Consider the following 25,067-nt stretch of genomic DNA (forward strand, 5'->3'; position numbering starts at 1 on the left):
GAAATCACCTTTGAAGTGCCGAGTAAGAATTGGGCGAGATATGTCACATAGCTTAAGGTGCTTCGGCGCAGGCGCCTCAAAGTGAAGGGAAAAAATTATAGCTAATGGGACTGTCAGCCGCGTTAAAGACTACCATGACCGGAACCATGAGACTGGGAAGTACACAATGAAACCCGTGTTAACTTTGAAAGCAAAGTCAAGTTGTCTGCTCTTCGTTTTGGCCAGCTAGAAAAAGAATGCGCATGGGTGGTGGCCGAATAATTGAATGGTAAAAGGATACCACTTCAGTACCATACTTCATTTTGTCCAGGGGCTGTCTGTAAACGGCTTATGAGCAGCCACGCAACTTGGAGTGTATCGAGATATACTTGATGCGTGGTAACACAAAGGGGTGCAAGTTCATTGTTATAATCGTGCCTGTTTCAAGACATACAAAGTTAGGTGTAACGACGAGCTTGAGTCGGACTGACAACGAAAAGACTACAAACACAAGACGAACTCCTTTGCACAAAGATCCAAGTTTCTAGAATAAATGCCTCTTATTTGCCGGGTGCGCATAGTTCCCTGATCACGTTCTCATCGATCCTCTTCTCAAAACATATCTCAAACGGAGCAGCATGTATGATGAAAGTGTCCGAGAATGCAAGCGTGTCAATCTTCGCTCCAGGATTCTCAGAAAGGCGAAAAGCCCACAGAATAAGAGCTGTGTTGACGAAGACCGACCGATTCGCGAGATGTTGACCGGGACACACTCTGACAGTTTCAAGTAAGGCATAAGAAATCGTCGAGAGATGAACGATGTCACTCACCGACGGCCAAAGCCAAAAGTGAAAAACCGGAGATCATCGCGCACGCGACCTGCATCGCCGATCCAACGCTGAGGATTAAACGTCTGTGGTTCTGGAAAGACTTCAGGATCGTTTGCGATAGCCCTGAAACACGACCATCAGACCCAAAGGTGAGAGGATGGAAATTGCCTACTGACCAATGGTTCCCAATCACGGTCGCACCTGCCGGAATGAGGTAGTTCCTCCAAACGATGTCCTCACTCGCGCGATGCGCAGAGCCTGTAGTGCAAGGTGGTCGATCATTATCGCATCACAACTCAAATAAGACGTACCTCCAAGAGTGACAGGTCTCCACCTGAGACTCTCGAGCATGAACGCGGTAACCTGCGGCAGCATTTCCTGGTCTTCAAAAGTCGGCACTAATCAGGAGCTATTTGAGTCAGCAGATGGACAAAGAAAATGCATAACCTACGCCGCGTACGCCCCACCACGTTATCGAGTTCCTCTTGTACGCGAGCCTGCGCATCTGTATGAGTGGCAGCAGCCATCATCATAATTGTGATTGCAGACGCAGTCTACAACAGTTGTCGAGTGAATACGAGATGCAATGTAAGAACTTACCGTATCAGAACCGGCCGCAAATATCTCACCTGCAAGGTATCCCAGTCCCTTATCTTCGAGCTGATATTGTTTCTGGTGCTCTAATATGAACCTCGCAAAGGATGGACTTGTAGCAGTTCCCTCACGCTTTACAATGGTGAGCGAGCATATCTATCATCACAAACAAATCATCACGAACCATCTGTCTTCGCACAGCGTCTAATTGCCCGTCATAGAAAGCAAGCTCTTCTTTGTGCCATGCCTTCAGCTCACTCAGGTAGCCTGGGACGAAACGCAGGATTGGATACGCATCCACAAGATATGCTCCCGGCTTCATAGTTTGACAAAAACGCGCAGAAAACCTGTTGATGGAAACGACTTCAGGATCTGTATATGAAGTCGGAGTAATTTTTCCATAGGTGAAGGACATGATCACGGAAGCTGAATAACTAAAATCCTCGGATCAACACCTGTACTGCGAGCATGAGCTGGTGTTCGTACCGCATGGCATGTCTCTGGTGGTTCTTTGGATCATCTAAGATATCTAGAACCAGATTCTTCGCATGCCCGGTCTGCATGGGCTCGTAGGTCTCCGCAACCTTAGGTTGCAATTTTGCATGCAAGACTCTGCTTTACATTTAGTCTCGCTGATCGCACCTAGTAGAGACAGGATGTGTACTTGCGCATCCGGCGCAATCTCTCATTATTGTCCTCAAGGGACCCTCTTAACCCGCCAGACAACGTCTCTTGCACCGCAATAGAACGTGGGCGGTCGGCAACATTTGCTCCCTCTCTTTCCATGATATCCACTGCAGCCTGTGACGTGATCCACTTCATGCCTGGCTAGACAATGTATGGTTTTATGCTGACCTGATGACGTCCTATAACCACGAAAATCTCATGGCCTTGTTTGAACGAGAACACAGGTCCATATTGTTCTGTCCATCTCGCGAATTGAAACGGCGCGCTGCGTGAGGGGTTAGATAGAGATCCTGTTGGTGTCCCTTGACGATGACTTACTATGTCTTTGGCATCGCATCTCCTAATAGCCAACGTCCAGGCGGTCCAGGGGGTAATGGCAACCGTCTTGCGGCCTGGTATCGTTGTTTCGCTGTCCAGACGCTGGCTAAGATAATGATAAGGGTGCATGCGGCAATGATAATCGCCATTGAAACGGTCTGGCAGTCACGATTCAGACACCCCGCTACTTTGCACCACGTCAAGTACTCCAGAACACAAAGGTGGTGACTTACTGTGATGAGCGACGGGTACGGTGAGATTAGAGTGCATGATTACGCTGACTTATACTTATACAAACACGGGATTGAACACCTGCGGCGTGCGCGGATAAATCGGACCTGTGCAAATCACGTACAATTGCGGTCTTCTATAGCAACCTGATGTGACCACCCTGGTGATAAGTTAGTGGTGGACGCGCATGTTCCAAGACATTTCCACTCCACCTGAAGAGTAAGGTAGATTTTCAAGTCGTTCTGGATGACCCGTTGGATTGCTCGTGCGACAGGACCGTTAGGTTTACAAAACATTAATACGGTAATGGAGGTCGACTTCCTCATTCTAAAAATAGAACTTTGCACTCCGAACCTATAAGTAGCTAACCGAAGCTTCGCGTTACATTCCCGGAAAATGAGCCAAATCTTGTTGGAACTGACCAATGAGTCTGAGGGTCTACGCTTCTGGAATAAGTAAAACCACATTTCCATTCTTGAGCCAACATCCCCAAGTTGCGAGCGGGCTGCACAGACCTGTCTCTCGGCAGAAGGAAGTGCCATCCCAAACCACTCTCGAAGCCCTCGTCAAATTTGGAAGTACTGCCAGACTACGCAACTTGCAGTGGGAAGCGCAAGATGCATGATAATTTGAATAATGACTGTACGAACGTAAAGCGATGTAGGGCGATTGCGCGCATGTTCCTGTGTATGACAGCGATGTCAGATTCTTTGAATTGTGTGGCGATAACAGTTTCGAATTCCGCACCGATTGCTATATTGACCATGAAGCAGGGAAAATTGCCCATACTCCAGGAACAACAACCACATCGACCAAGCCAGCATCGAACTACGTATTGTGCCATTAGCCACGACATCAATGAGAAAGCCGAAACACGACTCGCTGAGTAGTAGGAATTAAGCGAGAGATGTCACATAGCTTGAGGTGCTTCAGAGGTGCCTCGAAGTGAAGGTAAAAAAATATAGCTGATGGGGCTGTCAGCCACATTAAAGACTAACGTGACCGGATCTATGAGACTGGGAAGCACACAATGAAACCCGTGTCAACTTTGAGAGCAAAGTCAAGTTGTCTGCTCTTCAATTTAGCCAGCTAGAGAAAGAAAGCGCATGGGTGGTGGCCGAATAATTGAATGGTAGAAGGATACCACTTCAGTATCATACTTCATTTTACCCGGGGGCTGTCTGTAAACAGTTCACGATCGGCCACGCAACTTGGAGAGTATCGTAATTGATCGAGAGATACTTGATGCGTGGTAACACCAAGGGGAGCCGGTTCATGATTACAATCGCGCCTGTCCTGACGATTCGAGAGGCTCGGACTAGGAATGGGAACGAGACTTTTCATTGGGTCAAAAGACTAAGGAGGATATTCAACGGAGAGAAGTCTTAATGCGCTGATTGAGACGGAGAATCAAAGGAGAACGTGTATGAGGCATGTAACAAAGAGTGATTGCATATGTAAAGAAAAGGATGAGTACGTACGAGAGTGACATCGATAGTCATATCTTGACAACTGTTTAAAGATATACAAAGTTAGGTGTAATGACGAGTAAACACCAAAATGCAAGACGAACTCCTTTGCACAAAAATTCAAGTTTCTAGAATAAACACCTCTTATTTTCCCGGTGCGCATAGTTCCCTGATCACGTTCTCATCGATCCTCTTCTCAAAACACATCTCAAACGGAGCAGCTTGTATGTTTAAGGTGTCCAAGAATGCAAACGTGTCAATCTTCGCGGCAGGATTCTCAGAAAGGCGGAAGGCCCACAGAATAAGAGCCGTATTAATGAAGACCGACCGATTCGCCAGATGTTGACCGGGACACACTCTGATATTTTCAAGTAAGCAATAAGAAATGGTCGAGAGATGAACGATGTCACTCACCGACGGCCAAAGCCATAAGTGAAAAACCGGAGATCACCGCGCACACGACCTGCATCGTCGATCCAACGCTGAGGATTAAACGTCTGTGGTTCTGGAAAGACTTCAGGATCGTTTGCGATAGCCCTGAAGCACGAGCGTCAGACCCAAAGGTGAGAGGACGAAAATGATTGCCTACTGACCAATGGTTCCCAATCACGGTCGCACCTGCCGGAATGAGGTAGTTGTTCCAAATGACGTCCTTACTCGCGCGATGAGCAAGGCCTGTAGTGCAAGGTGGTCGTTCATTATCCCATCATCACAACTCAAATAAGACGTACCTCCAAGAGTGACAGGTCTCCACCTGAGACTCTCGAGTATGAACGCGGTAACCTGCGGCAGCACCTCCTGATCAGCAAACATCGGCACTAATCAGGAGCTATCTCAGTCAGTAGACGAACAAAGAAAATGCATGACCTACGCCGCGTACGCCCCACCACGTTATCGAGTTCCTCTTGTACGCGAGCCTGCGCATCTGTATGAGTGGCAGCTGCCATCATCATAATTGTGATTGCAGACGCAGTCTACAACAGTTGTCGAGTCAAGACGCGATGCAAATGTCAGAACTTACCGTATCATAACCAGCCGCAAATACCATACCTGCAAGGTATCCCAGTCCCTTATCTTCGAGCTGATATTGTTTCTGGTGCTCTAATATGAACCTCGCAAAGGATGGACTTGTAGCAGTTCCCTCACACTTTACAGTGGTGAGCGAGCATATCTATCATCACAAGCAAATCATCACGAACCATCTGTCTTCGCACAGCGTCTAACTGCCCGTCATAGAAAGCAAGTTCTTCTTTGTGCCACGCCTTCAGCTCACTCAGGTAGCCTGGGACGAAACGCAGCATTGGATACGCATCCACAAGATATGCTCCTGGCTTCATAGCTTGACCAACACGCGTAGAAAACCTGTTGATGGAAACGACTTCAGGATCTGTATATGAAGTCGGAGTAATTTTTCCATAGTTGAAGGACATGATCACGGAAGCTGAATAACTGAAATCCTCGGATTAACACCTGTACCGCGAGAATGAGCTGGTGTTCGTACCGCATGGCATGTCTCTGGTGGTTCTTTGGATCATCTAAGATATCTAGAACCAGATTCTTCGCATGCCCGGTCTGCATGGGCTCATAAGTCTCCGCAACCTTAGGTTGCAAGTTTGCATGCAAGACCCTGCTTTACATTTAGTCTCCCTGATAGCACCTAGTAGAGACAGGATGTGTACCTGCGCATCCGGCGCAATATCTCATTCCTGTCCTCATGGGGCATCCTGAACCCGCCAGACAACGGCTCTTGCACTCCAATGAAACGTGGGCGGTCGGCAACATTTGCTCCTTCTTTTTCCATGATATCCACTGCAGCCTGTGACGTGATCCACTTCATGTCTGGCTAGACAATGTATTGTTTTATGCTGACCTGATGACGTCCTATAACTACGAAAATCCTATGGCCTTGTTTGAGGGAGAACACAGGTCCGTATTGATCTGTCCATCTCGCGAATTGAAACGGCGCGCTGCGTGCGCGTGAGGGGTTAGATAGAGATCATGTTGGTGTCCCTTGACAACGACTTACTATGACTTTGGTATCGCATTTCCTAATAGCCAACGTCCAGGCGGTCCAGGGGGTAATGGCAACCGTCTTGCGGCCTGGTATCGTTGTTTCGCTGTCCAGACGCTGGCTAAGATAATGATAAGGGTGCATGCGGCAATGATAATCGCCATTGAAATGGTCGTGCTTGCTTATGGTCACAATTGAGACACCCCCTACTTTGCAACGCGTCAAGTACTCCAGAACACAAAGGTGGTGACTTACTGTGATGAGCGACGGGTACGGTGAGATTAGAGTGCGTGATTACGCTGACTTATACTTATACAGACCCGCGGATAAATCGGACCTGTGCGAGTCACGTATTGCGGTCTTCCTATAGTATAGGAACCTGATGTGACCACCCTGGTGATAAGTTAGTGGTGGACTCGCGTGTTTCAAGACATTTTGACTCCACCTGAAGATTAATGTAGATCTTCATATCGTTCTCGATGACCCGTTGGATTGACCGTGCCACAGGACCGTCGACCGTTAGGTTTACAAAACAATATTGTAATAGAAGTTCGGCGGAGGTACAGGCATCATTCTAAAAATAGAACTTTGCACTCCGAACTGATAATCAGCTATGGCGTACGCCTCTGAGATGCAGTACCGAAGAGTGGACTTTGCGATACTGGCATCGCACAAGCGCGGTCCAATGCTATCATCTGCAGCTGTTCGTCGACAAGATGATTCCCATCTATTTTGACGATCGTATCCTTGGCTCCGAAGATCTAAAACGCGTCTCACAGATGTTTATTTCCTATGGCAAAACGGGAAAGAATTACCATGAGCAAGACTTGGGGTTCGTCACTCGTACGCATGATTCAATCCAGTGCCTATCGAATCTCCCCCACATCGCTCTTCTCCTCGACCTCAATGTGAAACCAAAGCTTAACGTCACATTCCTGGAAAATGAGCCAAATCTTGTTGAAACGGACCGATGTCTGAGGGTCTACGCTTCTGGAATAAGCAAAATCACATTTCCATTCTTGAGCCAACATCCCCATTTTGCGAGAGGGCTGCGTAAGCTTGTCTCTCGGCAGAAGGAAGTGCTATCCCAAACCACTCTCGAAGCCCTCGTCAAATTTGGAAGTACTGCCAGACTACGCAACTTGCAGTGGGAAGCACAAGATGCATGATAATTCAATTCATGACTGTACGATCGTAAAGCGATGTAGGGCGATTGCGCGCATGTTCCTGTGTATGACAGCGATGTCAGATTCTTTGAATTGTGGGGCGATAATTCCGCACCGATTGCTATATATATGATGCGCAATGGGATAACTATATGTACTTTGACTATATTTCGTGATCATGAGGCCGCCAATATTGTTTTGAAGATCGATTCGTACTCCTGAAATGCCGGGTGGAACCTGGGCCTGAAACCTTGCTTGTGATATTCATGGTAGCAGCGTGATCTAGTAATTGCCTTGGTGCAATATTAGCGACGAGCGTGTCTCGTTTGGATTGGCACTTTGTTGATGCGAGTCAAGCAAGCTACTAGTAATAAAAAGTTGGTCTGCGCGCGCCGCAACTCGTGAGCACGTGAGTGACTGAGCGAGTAACTTTAAATTATGTAATAGTCAACAAATTTACTTCATACATCCTACTCTGAGAGACAATGCCGATTCATTGTGTAGCAGCACCATTCTAACTTTTCCAAGTCGGTAACATGATATCCTCCCTTTGTCTAACACTCCCTTTCACGCCAAATCAAGGTCTTACACCTTTGTTTTTGAAGCAGTGATAACCTGTTTGCGTGTTTTGACGATGACGATGGGCAGCCACAGCAGTGACTCCTTGGTCTTTCATAAGCACCAGTTTTCATACAGCAGACAGAACCACTCATTTTCCATATCACTAGTCTCACAGTATGGTCAGAAGATCCACTCGTGTCCAACGCGCTACCTCAAACGTAGATACTGCGTCATTCACCTCATCACGAACAACCCCTCCCTCGAATGATAAGGATGAGGGATACCAGTCTGGCATCAATTCTACATCAGTACCACCCACCACAGGCGCAGATTCATACTACTCTTATGATCCTTCTGATACCACACCACCAGCTCTCAATTCGTGTGACAACGTAGACTCCACTCTTCCTGACGAACCGCGCAAGCTCTTACCTGGTGGCATGGGCTCATCTACTCAGCGCTTACCATCAACCATTTTCCCACCGCTTTTGCAGCCCACACTCCAGCAATTTATTTCGCTACCTAAGAAGAATGCTGACGGGAGATGTTCTGCTGCCTCAAAGGGTAAGGGGAAGGGGAAAGCTTTGACAGAAGACAGATTCTATTCTGGTCAACATCCAGCTGATCTTGGCCCGTTGGACGATGAGGATCTATTTTATCCATTACCCGATTTTTCTGTGAGTCATGGCGCTCCGTCTACTTGTCAGCATGTTACGACTCAGCTTCCAGTCAACCGACGAATGGGTTGCACATACTCGGCCCATTCTACAGGATTATGCCAACAGGCAAATTCCTCTGCCACTCGGTCAGAGGGTCAGTGTATCGGTAAGTTCTTTCTGTTCACGTCACAGAAACACTCCACTGACGGTTTCATAGCTTAACGAGCCTTCTCAATTTATCCAGGGGGCCCTGCAATTGCTTGCCAATCGCGACCACCCCAAAAATCCTCCGATTGATCCATCTCGCCAACTCGGTCCTCAGCTGATCGAGAACTTCACGGATGTGCACAAATGGGCGACAGAGTACTTCCGCGCGCGTTTTGGGATGTCAACTGTGGGAAGCGATATACCTGTGGTAAGAGCCACTTTAAAGAATACCCAGAGTTCTCGAATGATCGCCCCCTCTAGCTTTTGACGATCATCACGAACACTATCTATGAAGCTCACACCCAACTTATTGATAGTATCGCAGACGCAGCAGTTGAAAACATGCATGGTCGTGGAGCGTCTAGTCTGGATATTGAGGACTTTGCGTTCGGATACGGTCGGGTGGCTCGATCAGTGTTCTAAATTTATACCTGACTTCTTTTCATCAGACTTCGAGATGAGCCAACAATTACCTTTTGCTGTGGAAGCCAGCTCTCGTATCCACGACACCCTTGAGCAACACCGGCGTAAGTCATCTCTGAGATACTGGTTGTAGGACGGTGATTCATGGTCTTCCGTTGCAGCTCGGTCACCATTGAACCTTCCTGTGAACCTTCCTACGACGACAAGATTCGGCAGACAAATCAAAGTACCCAAGCAAGCGCAAGCAGCGGCACTAGCTGAAAGTGAGAAACAGACCAAAGCTCGCCAGCGCAAGAAAGAACAGGCGAAGAAAGAGGAAGCGAAGAAAGATCAGAATTCGACAACTTCGAGCCATGAAACGTACAAGGCTGTCTCTGAAGTTACAGAGAAGAGTGCAACAACTCCTAACCCTTCTGTAGCGGGTGTGATGGTGTGCACACGCTCTGCCAGTATTTATCATACGCCTAACAATGGAAGTTTGTATCATACGCCTCTCCGTGGGATCGACAGGATCTTGCGCAAGGTGGAGGCGAATACAGTTGTACTTACAGGCGTCAAGTGTCCCACGTGCGGCAGAGTGATGCCTTCTCGCATGCCTGTGACTCCCACTAACACCCATTCAGCATCTCAGTCCACAGCTAACTCAAATATCTCGATTAATTGGAATTCGGAACAAACGATCACTGGTACTGCTGCTAGCTCGAATCTGAAATTGGCGCCCGTTACCGTGCGGCAACCCCCTTTGACTGCGCCCTGGTCCATCGAACTCCCACCCTCCGCTTCCCATGCATTATCAACATCCGATACTACCGGACATGTGAATACTACTGCAACGCTGTCGGAGGCAACGACTGGCACCCATGACTTGGCACAAGCGCAATCAGCCCCTGTTAGAGGCGGTCGTATCTATTTGCGTGCCAGGGGTGCGAGGGGGAATATAGGCGACGCACGAGGGTGTGGTCAGGGTCGAGATGGGGAGACATCGGCTCCCATCACCATCGTTATACCCGCCCGCCTACGCCCTGTTACCCCTGCATCCACAGTAGCTCCACCTACGAGTGCGTCAACAGCAGCCATAGCTCCCACTGATGCTGTAAAGTGCGACCCTTCGCGCAGATCTAACAGAGCTGCCGGTACTACGTCTACGCACTCGGCGAACCCAGTCCCAACTACCGTTGCGTCCACAGGAGCACGCGTCCCCACTAAAAGTGTGCGCCCTGGATCTATGAACACGACAGGCGGTGCTGATCACGAGGTTGCAGTCGCTGCTTTTGCACGCGCATACTACTCTCGATGTAATACGAAGCAGAACGTCGCTGCGGGAAGTAATGCGAACACCGCCGCTAATAGTACTAAAACCACCCATGCGTGTACGTCCGGTCCATCTGGTGCATTCACGTTTGGCTCTACCTCTACTGGGGCACACTACCCTCGTTCCACCACAGGCACTGCTGCAAACGCTGCTGCCGGTCCCTCGCGTGGGATAACGCGCGCGCGTGCTGCAGGTCGCTTGGCTGACTTGTCTGACTTTGCAGCACAATTGTCGGACAGCCTCACAACGAACAGCAATAGAGTTCAAACTACGGTGGCATGGAACAAGAAGCGCAAACTGGACAATAGTCGATAGAGAACAGAGAACAGAAGTCTTTTCAGAGCTGAATCATCGTCGGTTTGAAATTATCAGGGGAGCTTGCAAGTACTGTATGCCCTAATCATGATGCTCCTGTTCGACACATTGTCATTGGAAACTCTGGACATACACGATATACTTAGAACTCAGTTAGCGATGACCGATCATTGTTCGAACGTTTCGGCGGTGCCGGTGAGCACTATGTACGTTGTTCCACCAATGATGATCAGATCATCTATCGAAGATTGATCGAAGACTTCAACTTGATAAATTAAGGGTTTCAAATGGACATTAGACAGCAATTGAAAGAGTTCCTATTGGCATTGTCCAGGGCCACCATGAGTCGTCGTGACAGTTTTCTATATTTTCTGAGACAAAGTTGAGATGAGGTAAGGCAGTCGGCCGGACAACTACCATGACGCTCCCCGAAATCACCCGTAGGCTATGATTTCTAGCGCTGAGCGATGACGCCTACCCGTCAAAACATTACCGCCTCATTCTCGGTGACCCTACATCAACTCAGTTCCGATGATCCAGGAACTTTGAGGGAGTATTGGCTTTCCATTCTCATCATTCTATTCAAATCATCCATTTTTAGTGGAACATCGACACGGAGCGTTCTGGTTTGAACTATTATGGTGTACTATGGCTCCACAAGCGCAGTAAGTGGCACGTCCATTATGATCATCTATCAGGTTTATATTTGTCGCGTCCAAGTTCCGTTAGACTGGAGATCCGGACAGGGTGAGCCTGGGGTTGCGACTCGAATGAACTATCTACCGTACAAGTGAAAGATCTTTCGCCCGCTACTACTAGGATCTGCAGTCACTGGGTGCATCAGCATGACCCGTATGAGTGCCTTAATTTGTAGTGCTTTTCTCTCCAAGCTCCCTGACAAGAACGTGGACTTTATTCTACGCCTGTCGGGATCAAGTCGGGATTCTTCCGCAGCTGATGGGTCTAACCCGAATTCCGGCACCATTACCAGACGAACGTGCTATCATTGAACGCTAGTACATACTTGGAAGGGTGGCATGTAAGTGAGCCTTCTAGCTTCAAAGCTTCAGTAGCGGGGCTCAAGTGCTCATTTCCAGGTAAAATCGAGCTCCGCGACGACCATTCTTCAAAATAAGGAATTTTACTTCTGCGTAGGCAAACGTGCGTTAATGTAATTTAGTATTGGTACGGCGTTTAGTGGGTGCTGGGCCCTGGTGCACCGATGCTACAGAGATCACTTGGCAGACTGCGATAACGTTCCAAATTGTTCATAAACGTGGATGCATGGTATGGGCGACCCCAGCGCTCCTTCAATATTGCTCCCTCCCTACTATCATTATACCATCCACTTTCGTCAAAACGGCTAATACAAGCAGGGAACCCCACTTAATAGTAATATGAGCACTATGTTCAACGGCGATTCCCAAATGGAGGTGATTTATCCTATTCCTGCGTCCATGCTCATGCATACTTACTATGTTAGGTCATCACAGTGCTTGCCAACTGCGGGACTGACACCGACAAGGCTAGGCAAGCTCTTACGACGTACATAACACGAAAGCAAGAGAAAGGAAGGCCGACAGAACACATCTTGAAAAAATTGCGACAGCTGGAATTGAAAGTTGGTAGCCTTGATATTTTACCATCACCGCCCTCTGTTAACACAACTTCCTGCACGCAGTTCATCAATGACACCACTTTGCATACCGCTTTCCGAGATGCTAGAGCATCTACGTGTCTTCCACGATCTCCAGATGTACCCCTGCCTGACTTTGTCCTCCGTGAAACGGCTGCGAGGACTCGCCGGGATAGTCGTCAAAGCCTGTCGTCGCAGCGAGATTTTGCAACTCCGAGTCCTAGTCCCTCCACCCCCAAAAGCTGGTTACAACCATCTTATTCGCCCGTTCAACATGTAGGCTCATCCATAATAGAGGAAGATCGGATTCAACCTGAGGAGGCTTCTCACAATATTTCCGAGACTTCGTTGAGGAGACCTTCGCTGCCACCCACCAATGCCCCAGGAAGATTGCCCGTACTATCACCGTATGCTTTTCAGATCAGCTCCGGTCGCTCTCGCTCCTCTACTGTCCCATCATCGCCGATGTCATCAACATTTACCCATTCTCCAAAAAAACTCCGAACTTCGTACAATTCTCCACCCCCGACGTCTCCCCTCCCCGATATTCCGCTAGATGCAACTGACGACTATGATTCGCATGGCCCGCGATTTCACTTACCACCGCCAGCCAAATCTCGTCCCTTTTCGTCTAGCTCCAGGAGCTCTTCTAGTTCGCATTCTAGTTATCTAAATCCTCGTACACCCGAGATTGTTCAACAACATTATCCTGGATTCTCTTCACAGACAGCTGCGACCACCCGAGGCGACATCAGTTATCCACCACGGACAGAAAAGGATTTACCCCAGCAACCGCTCGTCGTTATGGAACATTACCCTTCGGAGACGGACATTCCTAGCATGTTTTTACCCAGTCGAGAAGGCTCTTTTGACGCATCCGAAAACTCAGGGGGTGACTCTCCCGTCCCGTATCGCGATTCACCTATACTCCGCGAACGGCCTGCCAGTCATAACCAAAATTTCAGTTTTCCGCTAGACAACGCTCTGCAGCTGTGCAATGCTTCTATTGTTGTTCGCCGTGAGGTGACCCGGTGCCTCCAGCAAGACCAAGGGTACGAGCAATATAACTGGCCGACCGTCTTGCAGGAATGTGGTATAGCTGAAGATGATATTCCATTCCTTCTGAACGAGATGGCTCGGGAAGTGGAGTTCACGGTATCCAGGGCGTGATTCATACTTTATATTTATTCTTATTTGTCGCATATTTATGGGGTTGCCAGCGTTCTGCTGAGCTGTTATCTGATCTGATTTGGAGTGTGTAATGTATTACTTTTGGAAGTTCGGTACCAGCGATATTAATGTTTGGGTGAGTTGCAGTTTGATTGTATGTTTAGTTGCAGTAAATATTAGTTCTGCTAGCTATAGCTAGAAGCACTGGTTATATATATACTGTAGAATAACATTACCCGATATTAGCCAACCTGAATTCCAAGACTTGGACGCATAGCAGGTCAATATCTCAACTATGTAGCGAAACCCATCAATCATCCCAAGAATTAGTCACTGAGATTGTTTAGGGCTTCATATGTAGTGGATGCGGCGGCACAAGGACCCGACGAACTTGAACGTGAGCATGGATTATTCTCGCTTGGAGTTTCGCCGTCCAACATCTCGAGATAGATGCTCTCTACATATGTATTATAGTCCAAGACATATCATTTCCCAAGCCTCAATCGACTCGGTGTTCACAATGTGATCTGGCGTGGGCAGTTGGATGCTGGAGGCCACTTGCCGATCCATCAGGTGCCACGTCAGGGGCTTGACGATTCGGAACGTTTCGCCGATCAGAGGGATTCTGTGTATATAGAAGCAGTGATTGGTCCCTGGAGCAGGGGCCAGCGGCCTGAGTCCAGCAAGGCGATCGTTGATGATGCGAAGCTACGCACATTCTAGTCTACGTGCTAACTGAGAGCAAGGCGATCGTCGATGATGCGAAGCTACGCATATTCCAGTCCACGTTCTGACCGAGAGCAAAGCGGTCATCAATGATGCGAAGTACGCGCATTCTAGTCTACGTGCTGACTGAGTCGTGGAAAGGCCGTGGAGACCGAATAGGTATTAGGCGCCCTTGGGCCCCTATTAGCCCCGTGCCCGGCATCACGAATTATGCAGCGGAGAGATCACATACCATATAAACGAGAGCCATGCGGTACCACAGATGCCAGCTGATTGCTATACCCACACCTCGTAACCTGTTGAAGGAGGATATGCTCACAGATGTCAGTAGTTCGTGAGAAGGCCGCCGCGTCTCCAAACAAGTAAAAAGATTCATTCGCGAGTTCGCTATCTTGACAATGTCGCTAAGGAAGAAAGGGAATTGGAGTCTAGCGCATGAGAAAGAGGCAAAGTCCATACTACTACTGATGCCTTCTTTTTTACCCCAAACCCGTGGCCAGCTATGTGAAGGCGGCCGTACTATACCGTTGTCAATGAACCGCTTCCCCAAGTTTTCCATCAGAAACTGACGGATCGATCCGGTCCCAAACATCATACGAGGTTTGGGGCATCCATAGAGGATCCACTGTGTGCCATGTCCATCATCCAATAAAAGTAAAATTCATAACAAGAACTCACGTGGGCAGTGTCACCACGGTGGTAAGTGGTACATCTCGACTACTTATGTCTTCTCCACCGCAGGAGCTGGAAATGTTGAGAATATGGTTAAAAAATCATCTTGTCACTCGTACCTTGACTTTAGGTCTAGGAAGGCAACAACTATTCGACCCGATGCGACAGTGCTACAAAGTAATTGAATAAACGGCGAGCGTGATAACGTATGCAAATCCAGACCTGATAGCAGATGCTGGTATGACAATGATCAGATAGTGATTGTAAATTTTCTGCAACAACTTACCCGGCATCGCAAATATAACGTTCATGGCAGCTAGCGTGCTATAAACTTCAAAATGATATCAAATAGCAGGAGTTCACTGACTATTCAGATTCAGAGAAGCCACAGCCTTCGCAGGAGACACGGAATCAGATGGATATTGGATTCTGTTCATTAGCACGTACGGCTGGTATGATATTTGCCACGCAGGTGATCAGGACATATGTTAACCCCTGTTTGCACAACACTTTCCACAATTCATTAGACGATGGCATATTTCGAAGGCCGATTATAGTCAAGACAAGCGCCAGTATATCATAAGCCATCGCTGTGCAAGGCGTCAGTGATGGAATAGAACACTGTCTCTGGGACATACTGTAGACAAATATAGTGGTCATATCAGTATGGTCAATGACCATGAAGCCACAACCCCCGTTCACTTTCATGACGGAGAAGGCAACCATTACTGTGATGGCGGTGTTAAGGATCAAATTATAGTATTGCTTCAGAAAACTCACCCCGTAACAGGATGATCCAGTGGCCAACCGTGGCTAAGACCAGAAATATACGGACACATCTGAATGCTCTCCAGATTATGAATCTGTGCATGTTAAGGAAGGGCTTCGAGGATCGAAATTACTACTGAAGCTCACGGTCGTAGCATTAAGTTCAAGGAAGAACAACCAATGGATGCATTTCCTGCAAACTGTCACACCAATTGAGACGATGAATCAGCGGTACATCGTAGTACGCTCACAGAAAAGGCCAAAAAAGCGCCTGTCATGATGAACCTGAGCACGCGTCTAGTAGATTAAAATTTAATGGAGGATTCACTGTGGCAATCCACACTAGGAGGGACCGGGCTGCTGAGCCAGCAACTGATGTTCGTAAGAGTCTGCTGCGACAGTCAATGAATCAGATACGCACATCAAAGCCATGGACGACAGAAGAAGAATACGACCGGTGATGTAGGGTAGCTGATGAGATTGACATTTCCGTGACAATGGACAAGTATACAAACTGCTGCTTACTAGAGGCCATCTAGGTGGTATGCGTTTGCAAATCAAAGCAAGTTCAACTTGCCATGATCCTGTGTACTCCCACCTACAAGTTGGCCATGAGCAGAAGCTCTTGAATATGAGAAGTAATAACAATACGCACATGTACATACCAAGACATAAGAAATTAGTGTGCTCTACAATACTGCTGCATTTCGAGATGACACTGGAATCCGACCAGTTGACCATTCGGCTGCTGTGTCTGTGTCTGTAAATCGCCGCTAGCTACTTGTCCGTCGCTTTGTCTTGCAGAGGCGAGAAGGGGAGCTGGTTCCAGAAGAGATGAAGGGAGGGTAAGTAAAAAGGAAAGGGTTACTACTGACATAACCCTGTCTAATTTCTATGGGGCAACTGGCAGTGTGGAGAACGGTGACTTCCGGCAAATATCCCCAGTCAGAACCGTATCCCGGTGTTGCGCGTAGAGGATCTAGAAAAAAAAAACTGCCAGGCAAGATGAGTTGGTGTGAGCAGAAGATGTAATTGGCGCGAATCGTGTTTAAACGATTTTCATGAAGAGTCGGGCGACGGGTGCTTATGATTAGTACACATGAGAATTATACGCCAGGGTCTGGTGAGAACAGAGTTTGTGAAGACGAAATGAAACTGGCTTAGTGGCAGTTGCTGACAGTGTGTGAACTAAGGGGCGAGGAAAAATTACGGTGAGACTTCCGGTGGCCGCCAAACCTTCCCTCACATAGTCCCTCAGGATAAAATCTTTCCGGTATGTTCTATTCTCGCCTTATTCTGTTTTTACAACCGGTTCGGTTCCCGCTAACGGTAACCCTTGCAGGGCCTTACTTGGGACTCGTGCCTAAACCTTCCCTTCCAGTTTTACATCACCAGTGCTCCTATATGCTCGGCTTACAAAGTTGCTCTGCTATGTAACCTTGTGCCTGGCAGGCTGGCGCCGTACCTGCACTACTAGCGCTTCCACCCTGCTGCGCTTGCCCTGCGCCACCTGCCTGCCAAATTCCGGATCCAGCATCCAGTCGTTTGTTCGTATTCCAATATGACAATATCATCCGGTTATGCTCCCCGCCATTCACACTATTCGCCGTGTTTTTGTACCTTCTCGCAATTCACCGCCGTAAGCTGTTCAATTTTGTCCGTGCTCACTCTCCGCTGCAGACTAGATCAAATTGACTGCCAAATTCAAGGCCAGTAGTTTCACTCATGGTCTCGACAACTCACTTCCCTCCTTTTGCAATAGATTCTTATATCTGTCAAGTTGTTCATTTTATTCTGGATTGGCATTGTCTCACTGCTAAATTGTTACAGTCTCGTGCTTACCTAGCTTCTTCATATTATCCGTTCATCTGGTGTCTTGCTTCCTTTGTTCTGCTCACCTGTGCGTCGTAATTTGGTAGCCCACGTATCTCTACCTCCCTAATCGTCCTTCCTGTAGTATCCGGGACCAAATGTTCCTATGGTACCACCCCATTATTGTTTGAATAAGCATCTGACTGCATCCCGTGAGTACAATATCCAAGGGTCAACCCTTTCGCGGCATTTCAGCCTTCATTTGGCTCTGATTCGCTCATGCGACATTCGGGTCTTTACTCGTTTGAACAGACCCGACTCTTCTTTGTATATATCATACATACAAGAGGTGTATTCAGATCACTGCCTGACTGCTCAACTTGATTCACATTGAACAGAGGTTCGGGAAATTTTTGGACTCGACGAGTGCACCCTGAAAATTAAACAACAAATTGAGTTATTGACCTCTGAGTTTTTATAGGAGATTCATTCATTGTGAACATGACCATTTGATTTTATTGCTACGGTGATATTCTTTTGAAAATGAAATGTATAGATCTTGCAGTCCCCGGAATCCTTCGAGTCAATGCCCAAGATCCTACATTGTACCCCTGGCCATCACGGCCGTCAAAGCCCGAGTCAGGGTCGGGCTCATCAGTAAGTCCGGCAAAGTTCAGCTGAGTTTAAATGACAAGACACAACTTTGCACCACAATACGCAATATGTATTATTGGCCTCCCGCCGCTGCCTGCCAACACTCCACACCCACCTGCTCGTCGTCGTCAGTAGTGTGGCTGATGGGGTGATTGTGATCCCGCTGCTTACGTGGTATGTTAGCCATATGATGTTGAAACTCTGATAGGAAAAACTAAGTGCCCCAGAGTCTACTCCAGACTTTGGTCCTAGAGTGTCCATTTTCTGGATGTTCTCGTCAGGGTCGAGATAGATTCAGATGTTCGGGTCGCACGAGATAGCCCTGTCAAAGGGTGATCAGCACACATTTCTCCCAGAATGTGCACCGTTAGGTACCCGTGGTTGCCAAAGACGATAGCGCCCTCTGGTATACAAATGTCTTTCTGCTCAACCAGTGAATCGATTTTTAGGAATAACGTCAAAGCACAAACAAGCAAGTTCAAGACTGCCGATATCAGGTTACTTAGCTCCTGCAGTAAAGGCGGTCCTCAACAATATCAATAAGTACTGCAGCAGCTACAAACCTTACTCTCCAACCAATAGATGATTATGACCAGCCATAGTTCGACTCCATCACATTTTTCATTCTCGACCGGTCGTCGATCCGAATGGAAGCGTCTAGCCCCTTCAGCTCACTATCAGTACTAGTGTATGTGCACCCTTGCCCGCGTCATGCTGGGTTGCGCAAGCCCACTAGCTCAGTTATTGCTCTTTATCTAGACTGAGCTTGACGAAAATGCCCCTGCTATTTGGGACTGTCTCTTTGTACAATGCATCTCATCCTTTCAACCTTTCCTTCAAGTTAGTTCTCAGAAGTGGCATCGCAGGGAGTATCATGTGGCTCATATCAATAATCTATCTTCGTTCGCCATCTGGATTACCCACAAGGTCGGAACTGTCTGGTAGGTGAACTCTCTCAGCATTTCGGAGGTTTCGGAGCTCGTGGTGTCTGCCTCCAAACTATATTGATGCAGACAAGTCACTCGTACAGGCGAGCGAACGATCATGCAACACCCTTCTCAACTTCTCACTCAACTGAGTTCCTCAGGCTCCACACCAATCGACTCCTTGCTTTACGCCCTTGAAGGACAAGCGTATCGTCGAAGATCAACGTACTCAACTGTAGGTCTTCTTATTAATACTGTCCAGCACCAGTAATTCTTACATTCCGTCAAGAATCAATCACGACTCTGTTCCTTGCTCTTTAATGGTGCCCACGTTATTTGATGACTCCACAATGTCCACGCTTCCGTTATCCTCTTCGTTTTCTCCTCCGATTAATCAGAAGTCGATCAACTTTAGGCCGATTTCTTACTTGAAAAGCGCACACCGGTGGAGCGGGGCGCTCTTGCAAGACAGGAACGGGAGTGGCAGGGGTCCTGGCGCGGTGACAGGAGTCCTGGCTCATGTCGTAGTCTGTCCTCGATAGACAGGTCACAGAGCCGTAGCCTCCCGCTATAGAGGTCTGGCCTTGGTTCCCTAGTAGTCCGTGCCCGTTCCAGTGTCATCGCACCCCAGGGCCGATCCGGCCAATTATATACGGCGTTGTCCAGCCTCAGCCTGTCCAGGGTGAGGACACGAAGGGATACGCTGTGTTTGTTTGTAGAGATGAAAGAAGAGTAGGATTGCGCGAATGTCGTGTTTCCTCGCGTGCTACTGTAAATACAATTTGTCGTCGAAGAGAAGACCGAAGGCGTGTCCTTGTAATAACTTAAAATTGTGACGATGTAGGAGTTCATTCAGCGGGACAGTGTGTGTGGCACTAGTACAGAACAGCGAAGTATTATGCAGAAATATCTAACAAATATAAGCAACAGGAGAGCAATGGAATGAAAATACAGCAATTGGAATAATATAGCAAATCGGGTCTCTAACTACACACCGATGTGAACAAATACAATCTGCTGTTCCAGTGGAATATCACTGCGCCGCAATTTCTTCAAAGCCTTGTGCAATGCCATTGCAGCGTGCGTGCAGTCCAATCTCCCTGAATCATCGATCAGGTTCTCATAAAAACCAGACACAACCCCCTGTGCGACCTCATCGTCGACAGACCACATGGAACCGATCACACTACGAAATCCAGAGAATTGCATTGCTGCGGCGAGATGGATCGACTCATCGGGACTCTCCTCATTGCCCACGGTAGTGTGGCAAGCTGATAAGAATGCGAACTGCGGATTGTGCCAGTTGGATCGGATGATGTCCTTGATCATCAACGGCCCATCATGCATTGCAAAGGAAGATTTCAATGGTTGCTGTCGATTAGGCATTCCGTGGCAGGCCAGGTGAAGCCACTGGTTATAGTTCAGGGCATCAAATGCACCCTTGACCGTTGCGTCGCTGTCCTCGAGCCACGTGAAGGATGACACAATGGGCTTGAGACACTTGGCAACAACGGCTATCTCGGGAGCTACATATTTAAGTGGCCTCCCTCCATCCGGATTTCCTTGACCAATGGCAACAAAATGTTGTGGGGACGCATCTCGCGAAACCTGCCTGTCTTGCACGAACAAGAGTCGCCAAAGTGGAGGTGTACGAGGATATGTAAATGTGGGACAAATTATCTCTCTTCTTCTTGTAAGCTCCTGCTGCATGTAGAGGAAGCAGTGTGAACTCAGCAGTGGGACACCACCAGATACGCGAACCAGGGAGGATATTTAACACCCTAAGGGCTTGTACTACGGGGCCGACGACGTCATACCAAAGTTTACGAAGGATGCTGACAAGCTTGAGTTGAGTATCAAAAGAACCAAATTCTTTTGAAAGGGACTGAAACTCGGAGGACAAATCAGAAACTTCGGTCTGTGTGATATCAATTGAAATGTGCACAGGATCTTGGTTGCTCAGGACAATCAAGGCATCGCAGCAGTACTGACTAGCATTGACAATGATGACTAGTGCTGCCGTGGTCCGGTTCGGAGGGTCCTAGACGAGAACCAAGAACCGGACCATCGGTTCGGTTCTACAAAATGTCCGAACCCAGAACCGGACCATAGAGAACGGTTCTCTATGGTCCGGTTCGGTTTTTTGGGGGTCCGAACCCGAACCGAACCAAAAAAAAAACTGTAAGAGCACGCAAAAAAACATTGACAAAGTACTAAGTAGTATACATGTTGAGTAACTAATCTAATAACATGGCTGCTCCCCCCCAATTACCATGCGCGAGAGGTATCAGGAGAGTGATTGTGATAACGAGGGGTTGACACAACCAGAAATAGGAAAGCGGCAGCGAAGGATGGCGATCATGAGCATGGGTCGAGGATGGCGGCGAGCAGCAGCAGGAGATGGCAGTGAGCAGCAGCGTGAGATGGTGGCGAGCGCGGGTACCATATACAAATAATAAATTTATTAGACACTGAAACAATAAAACACCATGACGCACCTTTGCAGCTGAGAGAACTCCCCATCTAGAGTCGAGTCTACATGCGCTGCGCGTTTGCGCATGGTGCTGGTGGCATTGGATGTGCTAAGCGGGAGGATGCTGAAGGTAGTGAGAGGGCGCTGAACTTGTCAACTTGATGGCGGGAGGGCTCCAAAGGTAGCGAGAGGGTGCCAAAGGAAGTGAGAGGGTACTGGGAGTTGGGTTGGCACGAGAGGTTCGATCCAAAATATGATGCGACCGGTGGGAACGTTACACATACTTGAGCTCCACAAAGCATGCCAGAGAGAACTCACTGAGTAGCCCAAAACTCGAATGAGACCATTGTGCCACCAAGAGCTACATTCCAGAAAACGGGACCAACTTTCCCGGTGGTGTTGTCAACATGTGGCGTGTCCCGTACATGGGTGGCGTGTCCCGTACATGGAGTGCCAACTTGTTGGCCTAGCAGAGCGCATTCAGTTGTGAGAATATGCAATGAGACATGCATATCGATTCACCTTTGGATCCGAAAGTAGGTCATCGAGGCAGGCTGTGAGAGACGGAGGGTGAGAGACAGCAGGGTGAGAGACAGCGGGGTGAGAGACAGTGGGCGAGAGCAGCCAGCGGGTGTGTGAGACAGTGAGCAAGAGACAGTGGGTGAGTGAGACACGGCGAGCGAGCCAGCAAAAGCCAGCCAGAAAGAACAGCAAGCGAGTGAGAGGGGATGCGGTGAGGTGGCGGGCATCAACATAGGCGCAGGTGGTGTGGCGTGTGATGGGTCGTGCGCTGGTAGCGATGGGTGCTGGCCCTCGAGGGAGCCATCAGCATTCAGAGCACAAATACACACCTCTGCAGCATAGCGCAAGACACAATCCCTCCAAAATCCACCTTGACCGCGCCTAACACATCCACCTCCAGTAAAAGGTAGTCTTGCGCAGTGTTGTAGCCAGTCCTCAATGAATAGAACCTCCTGTTATAGAGGTGAGCGGGTGAGAGACTTGAGAGTTTAATTAGTTAGTGCTTACCTTCGAAAAGGCTAAATGTAGCTTGATTAATCAACAACGTGAATCCCGAAGACGACAGTTGTCGAAGTGGAAGTGAATAAGGGTTCAGAATGGTTCGGGAAGGCCGAACCAGAACTGGACCGTTTGGGAAGATCTAGAACCGAGAACCGTTTTCCGGTCCGGTTCTGGCTGGCGCGAGAACCATGGACCGAACCGCGGAGAACCGGACCAAAAGTCCAGTTCGAACCATGGTTCTGGACCGGACCGCAGCAGCACTAATGATGACAGGACTGCCTTCAGCTGCCTTCTGCAGGTCGGAGAAAAGGGGAGGCAGGAGAAATCGAGAAAAGTCAGGAATTGTGCAGATCCATGAAACCACATCATCCCATTGCATGGTCAGTTGCCGAATTTGAGGAGACTGGTCTTCAGTAGGCTGATCAAATGCGTTATGAAGGCGAAAACTTAACCATTTGAACTCTTCTGCCAAGGCCGCCCCTGTGTCACTTGAAACAGAAAGTTCATCCAGCGGCGTGCCGAAGCATGCCAACTGGGTCCAGAATACTGCACGACCTTGCTCCACCAGCTCCACTGCAGTTGTCAGAGCATGTTGACGAATACTGCATGAAAAAGCATCTGTGGCAAGGGAAGAAACAGCCTCCCTGATGACATCGAAATGATGCAAAGAAGGTGACAAGAGAGCTACTTGCTGATCTAGGAATCTCGATGCAGTCTTATAGGCAAGCAGTGCAGAGCTGTGATTGAGGGTGTCAGCGAAGGCCACCCACGACTTAGCAACATGAAGATCTGTGCGAGATGCTGCATGTGATAGGTGGGAGAGTTGACAATATAAGCTAAATGTTTCATGAAGGTCAGACTGGAAGCCACGCTGGTGGAATCTGTCTCACAGGCTGAGTGCAAGACCGTTCAGAGATAAGGATCAATTTGAATGACCAGGGGGATGGAGGAATAATGCATTCCGATGCAGCTCGATGGTTTCATCAAGGTCAGACATGATCCCACACTGCTCGAATCTGTCGTGAAGGCTGACAGCAAGATTGTTCAGAGACAAGGATTGACCTGAATGACCGAGGGGACGGAGGAGTAATGCATCCTGATGCGGCTTGATGGCCTCATCAAGGTCAGAGATGGTTCCACACTGCTCGAATCTTTTGCTAAGGCCGACAGCAAGATTGTTCAGAGACAAGAATCAATCTGAATCATCGAGGGGACAGAGTAATGCATCCCGAAGCAGCTCGATGGCCTCATCAAGGTCAGTCATGATCTCACGCTGCTCGAATCTGTCGTGAAGGCTGACAGCAAGACTGTTCAGAGACATGAATCGATCTGAATGACCAGGGGGACGGAGGAGTAATGCATCCTGAAGCAGCTCGATGGCCTCATCAAGGTCAGCCATGATCCCATGCTGCTCGAATCTGTCGTGAAGGCTGACAGCAAGATTTTTCAGAGACATGAATCGATCTGAATGACTGGGGGGACGGAGGAGTAATGCATCCCGACGCAGCTCGATGGCCTCATCAAGGTCAGCCATGATCCCATGCTGCTGGAATCTGTTTATAAGGCTGACTGCGAGATTGTTCAGAGACAAGGATTGACCTGAATGACTGAGGGGATGGAGGAGTAATGTATCCCACTGCAGCTCGATGGACTCATCAAGGTCAGACATGATGCCATGCTGCCCAAATCTCTCTAGAAGGCTGTTTGCATGTTTGTTGAGAAAAAGGGACCGAAGAGGATGGCTTGCAAGAAAAAGCCGCAGCCCAGCTCGATACACCAGGTTAGTGATGCAAGATGACCACCACCCCATCTTGCTGTGAAAGGTCGCTGAGTGAAAAATGGAGCGAGATCAGAGTCAATGCACGCTTTCAGAGCTGAAACTGCAGTACTGGTACACAGAAGACCTGCCACGAGGGGAATGATGCAGTGAGTGCTCAGCCAGCCCAGGAATTTAATGGACAGCGGACTGGAAAACCACAGTGAGGTTGAGACTCGTTAGAGTAATGCACCCTAGTATAGAGTACACGTGCACACCTGCATGTACAGCCTGTGCACTGGTATCACGTCCCAAAATTTTTATCCAGGATAACATGAGAAAATGAGGAGGAGTGATTGCAATTGACCTTCAATTACATACTTCTGTGACCTCAGAAACGGAGAAAGATAGACAAGTCGCAAGCAGCACTAGTAGGATCATTTAGGGATGCTCAAAGTTGCCAAGGGGGTCGCCCACGCCTATGACCCCCCTTGGCTTACAACACCATCCCGGTTTGTATGTATCTGTATTATATAATACATCTCACATTGAAGACGAAGAAGGGGGAAATGGACCTCCCTTGGGTCAGGATTGACGGAGAGGTAAACAACTTGACCGGCATTTCAGTAAATGTAATCAAAACTTGACAAATTTAACTGCTATTCTTAAATGAGAATAATGTATATATA

At 48.3% G+C, this 25,067-nt stretch overlaps 10 protein-coding genes across 10 annotated transcripts; 4 read left to right on the forward strand and 6 right to left on the reverse strand.

The window, feature by feature from the left end:
- Nucleotides 1-539: 539 nt before the first annotated feature.
- F5147DRAFT_777301 (cytochrome P450) lies at nucleotides 540-2,557 on the reverse strand (the record flags this gene model as incomplete). The annotated part of the gene is made up of 11 exons (XM_041441963.1): nucleotides 540-753; nucleotides 810-932; nucleotides 986-1,067; nucleotides 1,121-1,207; nucleotides 1,261-1,363; nucleotides 1,410-1,535; nucleotides 1,588-1,837; nucleotides 1,890-2,015; nucleotides 2,068-2,204; nucleotides 2,259-2,355; nucleotides 2,409-2,557. 11 exons carry the CDS (start codon nucleotides 2,555-2,557, stop codon nucleotides 540-542), a joined length of 1,494 nt encoding a protein of 497 aa, XP_041289253.1.
- A 1,428-nt stretch (nucleotides 2,558-3,985) lies between these two features.
- On the reverse strand, nucleotides 3,986-6,337 carry F5147DRAFT_839410 (cytochrome P450). The gene is made up of 11 exons (XM_041444215.1): nucleotides 6,135-6,337; nucleotides 5,979-6,075; nucleotides 5,788-5,924; nucleotides 5,610-5,735; nucleotides 5,308-5,557; nucleotides 5,130-5,255; nucleotides 4,980-5,082; nucleotides 4,840-4,926; nucleotides 4,702-4,783; nucleotides 4,523-4,645; nucleotides 3,986-4,466 (listed from the first exon to the last, which is right to left on the reverse strand). The coding sequence occupies exons 1-11, from the start codon at nucleotides 6,281-6,283 to the stop codon at nucleotides 4,253-4,255; spliced, it is 1,494 nt and encodes a 497-aa protein (XP_041289254.1). The 5' UTR covers nucleotides 6,284-6,337; the 3' UTR covers nucleotides 3,986-4,252.
- Nucleotides 6,338-6,835: 498 nt separating this feature from the next.
- Nucleotides 6,836-7,288, forward strand: F5147DRAFT_777303 (uncharacterized protein; the record flags this gene model as incomplete). Its single annotated transcript, XM_041441964.1, has 1 exon — nucleotides 6,836-7,288. One exon carries the CDS (start codon nucleotides 6,836-6,838, stop codon nucleotides 7,286-7,288), a length of 453 nt encoding a protein of 150 aa, XP_041289255.1.
- Nucleotides 7,289-8,554: 1,266 nt separating this feature from the next.
- F5147DRAFT_582616 (uncharacterized protein) lies at nucleotides 8,555-9,481 on the forward strand (the record flags this gene model as incomplete). Its single annotated transcript, XM_041431668.1, has 5 exons — nucleotides 8,555-8,671; nucleotides 8,723-8,920; nucleotides 8,974-9,109; nucleotides 9,162-9,239; nucleotides 9,297-9,481. Coding segments are annotated over 5 exons (714 nt in total), but the record flags the coding sequence as incomplete, so codon positions are not given.
- A 2,536-nt stretch (nucleotides 9,482-12,017) lies between these two features.
- Nucleotides 12,018-13,653, forward strand: F5147DRAFT_336627 (uncharacterized protein). The gene is made up of 3 exons (XM_041429277.1): nucleotides 12,018-12,195; nucleotides 12,246-12,383; nucleotides 12,444-13,653. The coding sequence occupies exons 1-3, from the start codon at nucleotides 12,160-12,162 to the stop codon at nucleotides 13,566-13,568; spliced, it is 1,299 nt and encodes a 432-aa protein (XP_041289257.1). The 5' UTR covers nucleotides 12,018-12,159; the 3' UTR covers nucleotides 13,569-13,653.
- Nucleotides 13,654-14,677: 1,024 nt separating this feature from the next.
- Nucleotides 14,678-16,677, reverse strand: F5147DRAFT_336666 (uncharacterized protein). Its single transcript, XM_041429278.1, has 15 exons — nucleotides 16,610-16,677; nucleotides 16,390-16,553; nucleotides 16,156-16,332; nucleotides 16,063-16,091; nucleotides 15,986-16,005; nucleotides 15,882-15,934; nucleotides 15,747-15,829; nucleotides 15,605-15,694; nucleotides 15,414-15,556; nucleotides 15,334-15,358; nucleotides 15,253-15,282; nucleotides 15,189-15,201; nucleotides 15,086-15,136; nucleotides 14,754-15,038; nucleotides 14,678-14,698 (listed from the first exon to the last, which is right to left on the reverse strand). The coding sequence occupies exons 2-14, from the start codon at nucleotides 16,473-16,475 to the stop codon at nucleotides 14,969-14,971; spliced, it is 870 nt and encodes a 289-aa protein (XP_041289258.1). The 5' UTR covers nucleotides 16,476-16,553; nucleotides 16,610-16,677; the 3' UTR covers nucleotides 14,678-14,698; nucleotides 14,754-14,968.
- A 1,977-nt stretch (nucleotides 16,678-18,654) lies between these two features.
- Nucleotides 18,655-19,502, forward strand: F5147DRAFT_336835 (uncharacterized protein). The gene is made up of 4 exons (XM_041429280.1): nucleotides 18,655-18,888; nucleotides 18,960-19,141; nucleotides 19,219-19,361; nucleotides 19,416-19,502. Exons 1-4 carry the CDS (start codon nucleotides 18,848-18,850, stop codon nucleotides 19,464-19,466), a joined length of 417 nt encoding a protein of 138 aa, XP_041289259.1. The 5' UTR covers nucleotides 18,655-18,847; the 3' UTR covers nucleotides 19,467-19,502.
- A 611-nt stretch (nucleotides 19,503-20,113) lies between these two features.
- On the reverse strand, nucleotides 20,114-20,578 carry F5147DRAFT_712110 (CHAT domain-containing protein; the record flags this gene model as incomplete). The annotated part of the gene is made up of 1 exon (XM_041438338.1): nucleotides 20,114-20,578. The coding sequence occupies exon 1, from the start codon at nucleotides 20,510-20,512 to the stop codon at nucleotides 20,114-20,116; it is 399 nt and encodes a 132-aa protein (XP_041289260.1). The 5' UTR covers nucleotides 20,513-20,578.
- A 1,525-nt stretch (nucleotides 20,579-22,103) lies between these two features.
- Nucleotides 22,104-22,423, reverse strand: F5147DRAFT_712112 (uncharacterized protein). The gene is given in 2 exon segments (XM_041438339.1): nucleotides 22,104-22,178; nucleotides 22,194-22,423. The coding sequence occupies 2 exon segments, from the start codon at nucleotides 22,352-22,354 to the stop codon at nucleotides 22,118-22,120; spliced, it is 222 nt and encodes a 73-aa protein (XP_041289261.1). The 5' UTR covers nucleotides 22,355-22,423; the 3' UTR covers nucleotides 22,104-22,117.
- Nucleotides 22,424-22,761: 338 nt separating this feature from the next.
- On the reverse strand, nucleotides 22,762-24,291 carry F5147DRAFT_655798 (uncharacterized protein; the record flags this gene model as incomplete). Its single annotated transcript, XM_041434019.1, has 2 exons — nucleotides 22,762-23,423; nucleotides 23,895-24,291. The coding sequence occupies 2 exons, from the start codon at nucleotides 24,289-24,291 to the stop codon at nucleotides 22,762-22,764; spliced, it is 1,059 nt and encodes a 352-aa protein (XP_041289262.1).
- Between the last annotated feature and the right edge of the window lie 776 nt (nucleotides 24,292-25,067).

Source organism: Suillus discolor, assembly GCF_016758755.1.
Source record: "Suillus discolor strain FC423 chromosome Unknown F5147scaffold_57, whole genome shotgun sequence".
Classification (NCBI taxonomy): domain Eukaryota; kingdom Fungi; phylum Basidiomycota; class Agaricomycetes; order Boletales; family Suillaceae; genus Suillus; species Suillus discolor.

Bases quoted from the DNA above. Each gene is read 5' to 3' on its own strand.
- F5147DRAFT_336835 (XM_041429280.1), top strand. From the start codon at position 18,848: ATGGAAGCGTCTAGCCCCTTCAGCTCACTATCAGTACTAGT. The intron at 19,142-19,218 runs GTAGGTGAACTC...GATGCAGACAAG, and splicing joins CACAAGGTCGGAACTGTCTG to TCACTCGTACAGGCGAGCGA. The intron at 19,362-19,415 runs GTAGGTCTTCTT...CATTCCGTCAAG, and splicing joins GAAGATCAACGTACTCAACT to AATCAATCACGACTCTGTTC.
- F5147DRAFT_712112 (XM_041438339.1), bottom strand. From the start codon at position 22,354: ATGTTGATGCCCGCCACCTCACCGCATCCCCTCTCACTCGCTTGCTGT.
- F5147DRAFT_336666 (XM_041429278.1), bottom strand. From the start codon at position 16,475: ATGGTCAACTGGTCGGATTCCAGTGTCATCTCGAAATGCAGCAGTATT. The intron at 16,333-16,389 runs GTGCGTATTGTT...GCCAACTTGTAG, and splicing joins TTATGTCTTGGTATGTACAT to GTGGGAGTACACAGGATCAT. The intron at 16,092-16,155 runs GTGCGTATCTGA...CTGGCTCAGCAG, and splicing joins CTGTCGTCCATGGCTTTGAT to CCCGGTCCCTCCTAGTGTGG.
- F5147DRAFT_336627 (XM_041429277.1), top strand. From the start codon at position 12,160: ATGAGCACTATGTTCAACGGCGATTCCCAAATGGAG. The intron at 12,196-12,245 runs GTGATTTATCCT...TTACTATGTTAG, and splicing joins ACGGCGATTCCCAAATGGAG to GTCATCACAGTGCTTGCCAA. The intron at 12,384-12,443 runs GTTGGTAGCCTT...TCCTGCACGCAG, and splicing joins TGCGACAGCTGGAATTGAAA to TTCATCAATGACACCACTTT.
- F5147DRAFT_839410 (XM_041444215.1), bottom strand. From the start codon at position 6,283: ATGGCGATTATCATTGCCGCATGCACCCTTATCATTATCTTAGCCAGC. The intron at 6,076-6,134 runs GTAAGTCGTTGT...ACGCGCACGCAG, and splicing joins AATGCGATACCAAAGTCATA to CGCGCCGTTTCAATTCGCGA. The intron at 4,646-4,701 runs GTCAGTAGGCAA...CTCGTGCTTCAG, and splicing joins ACCGTGATTGGGAACCATTG to GGCTATCGCAAACGATCCTG.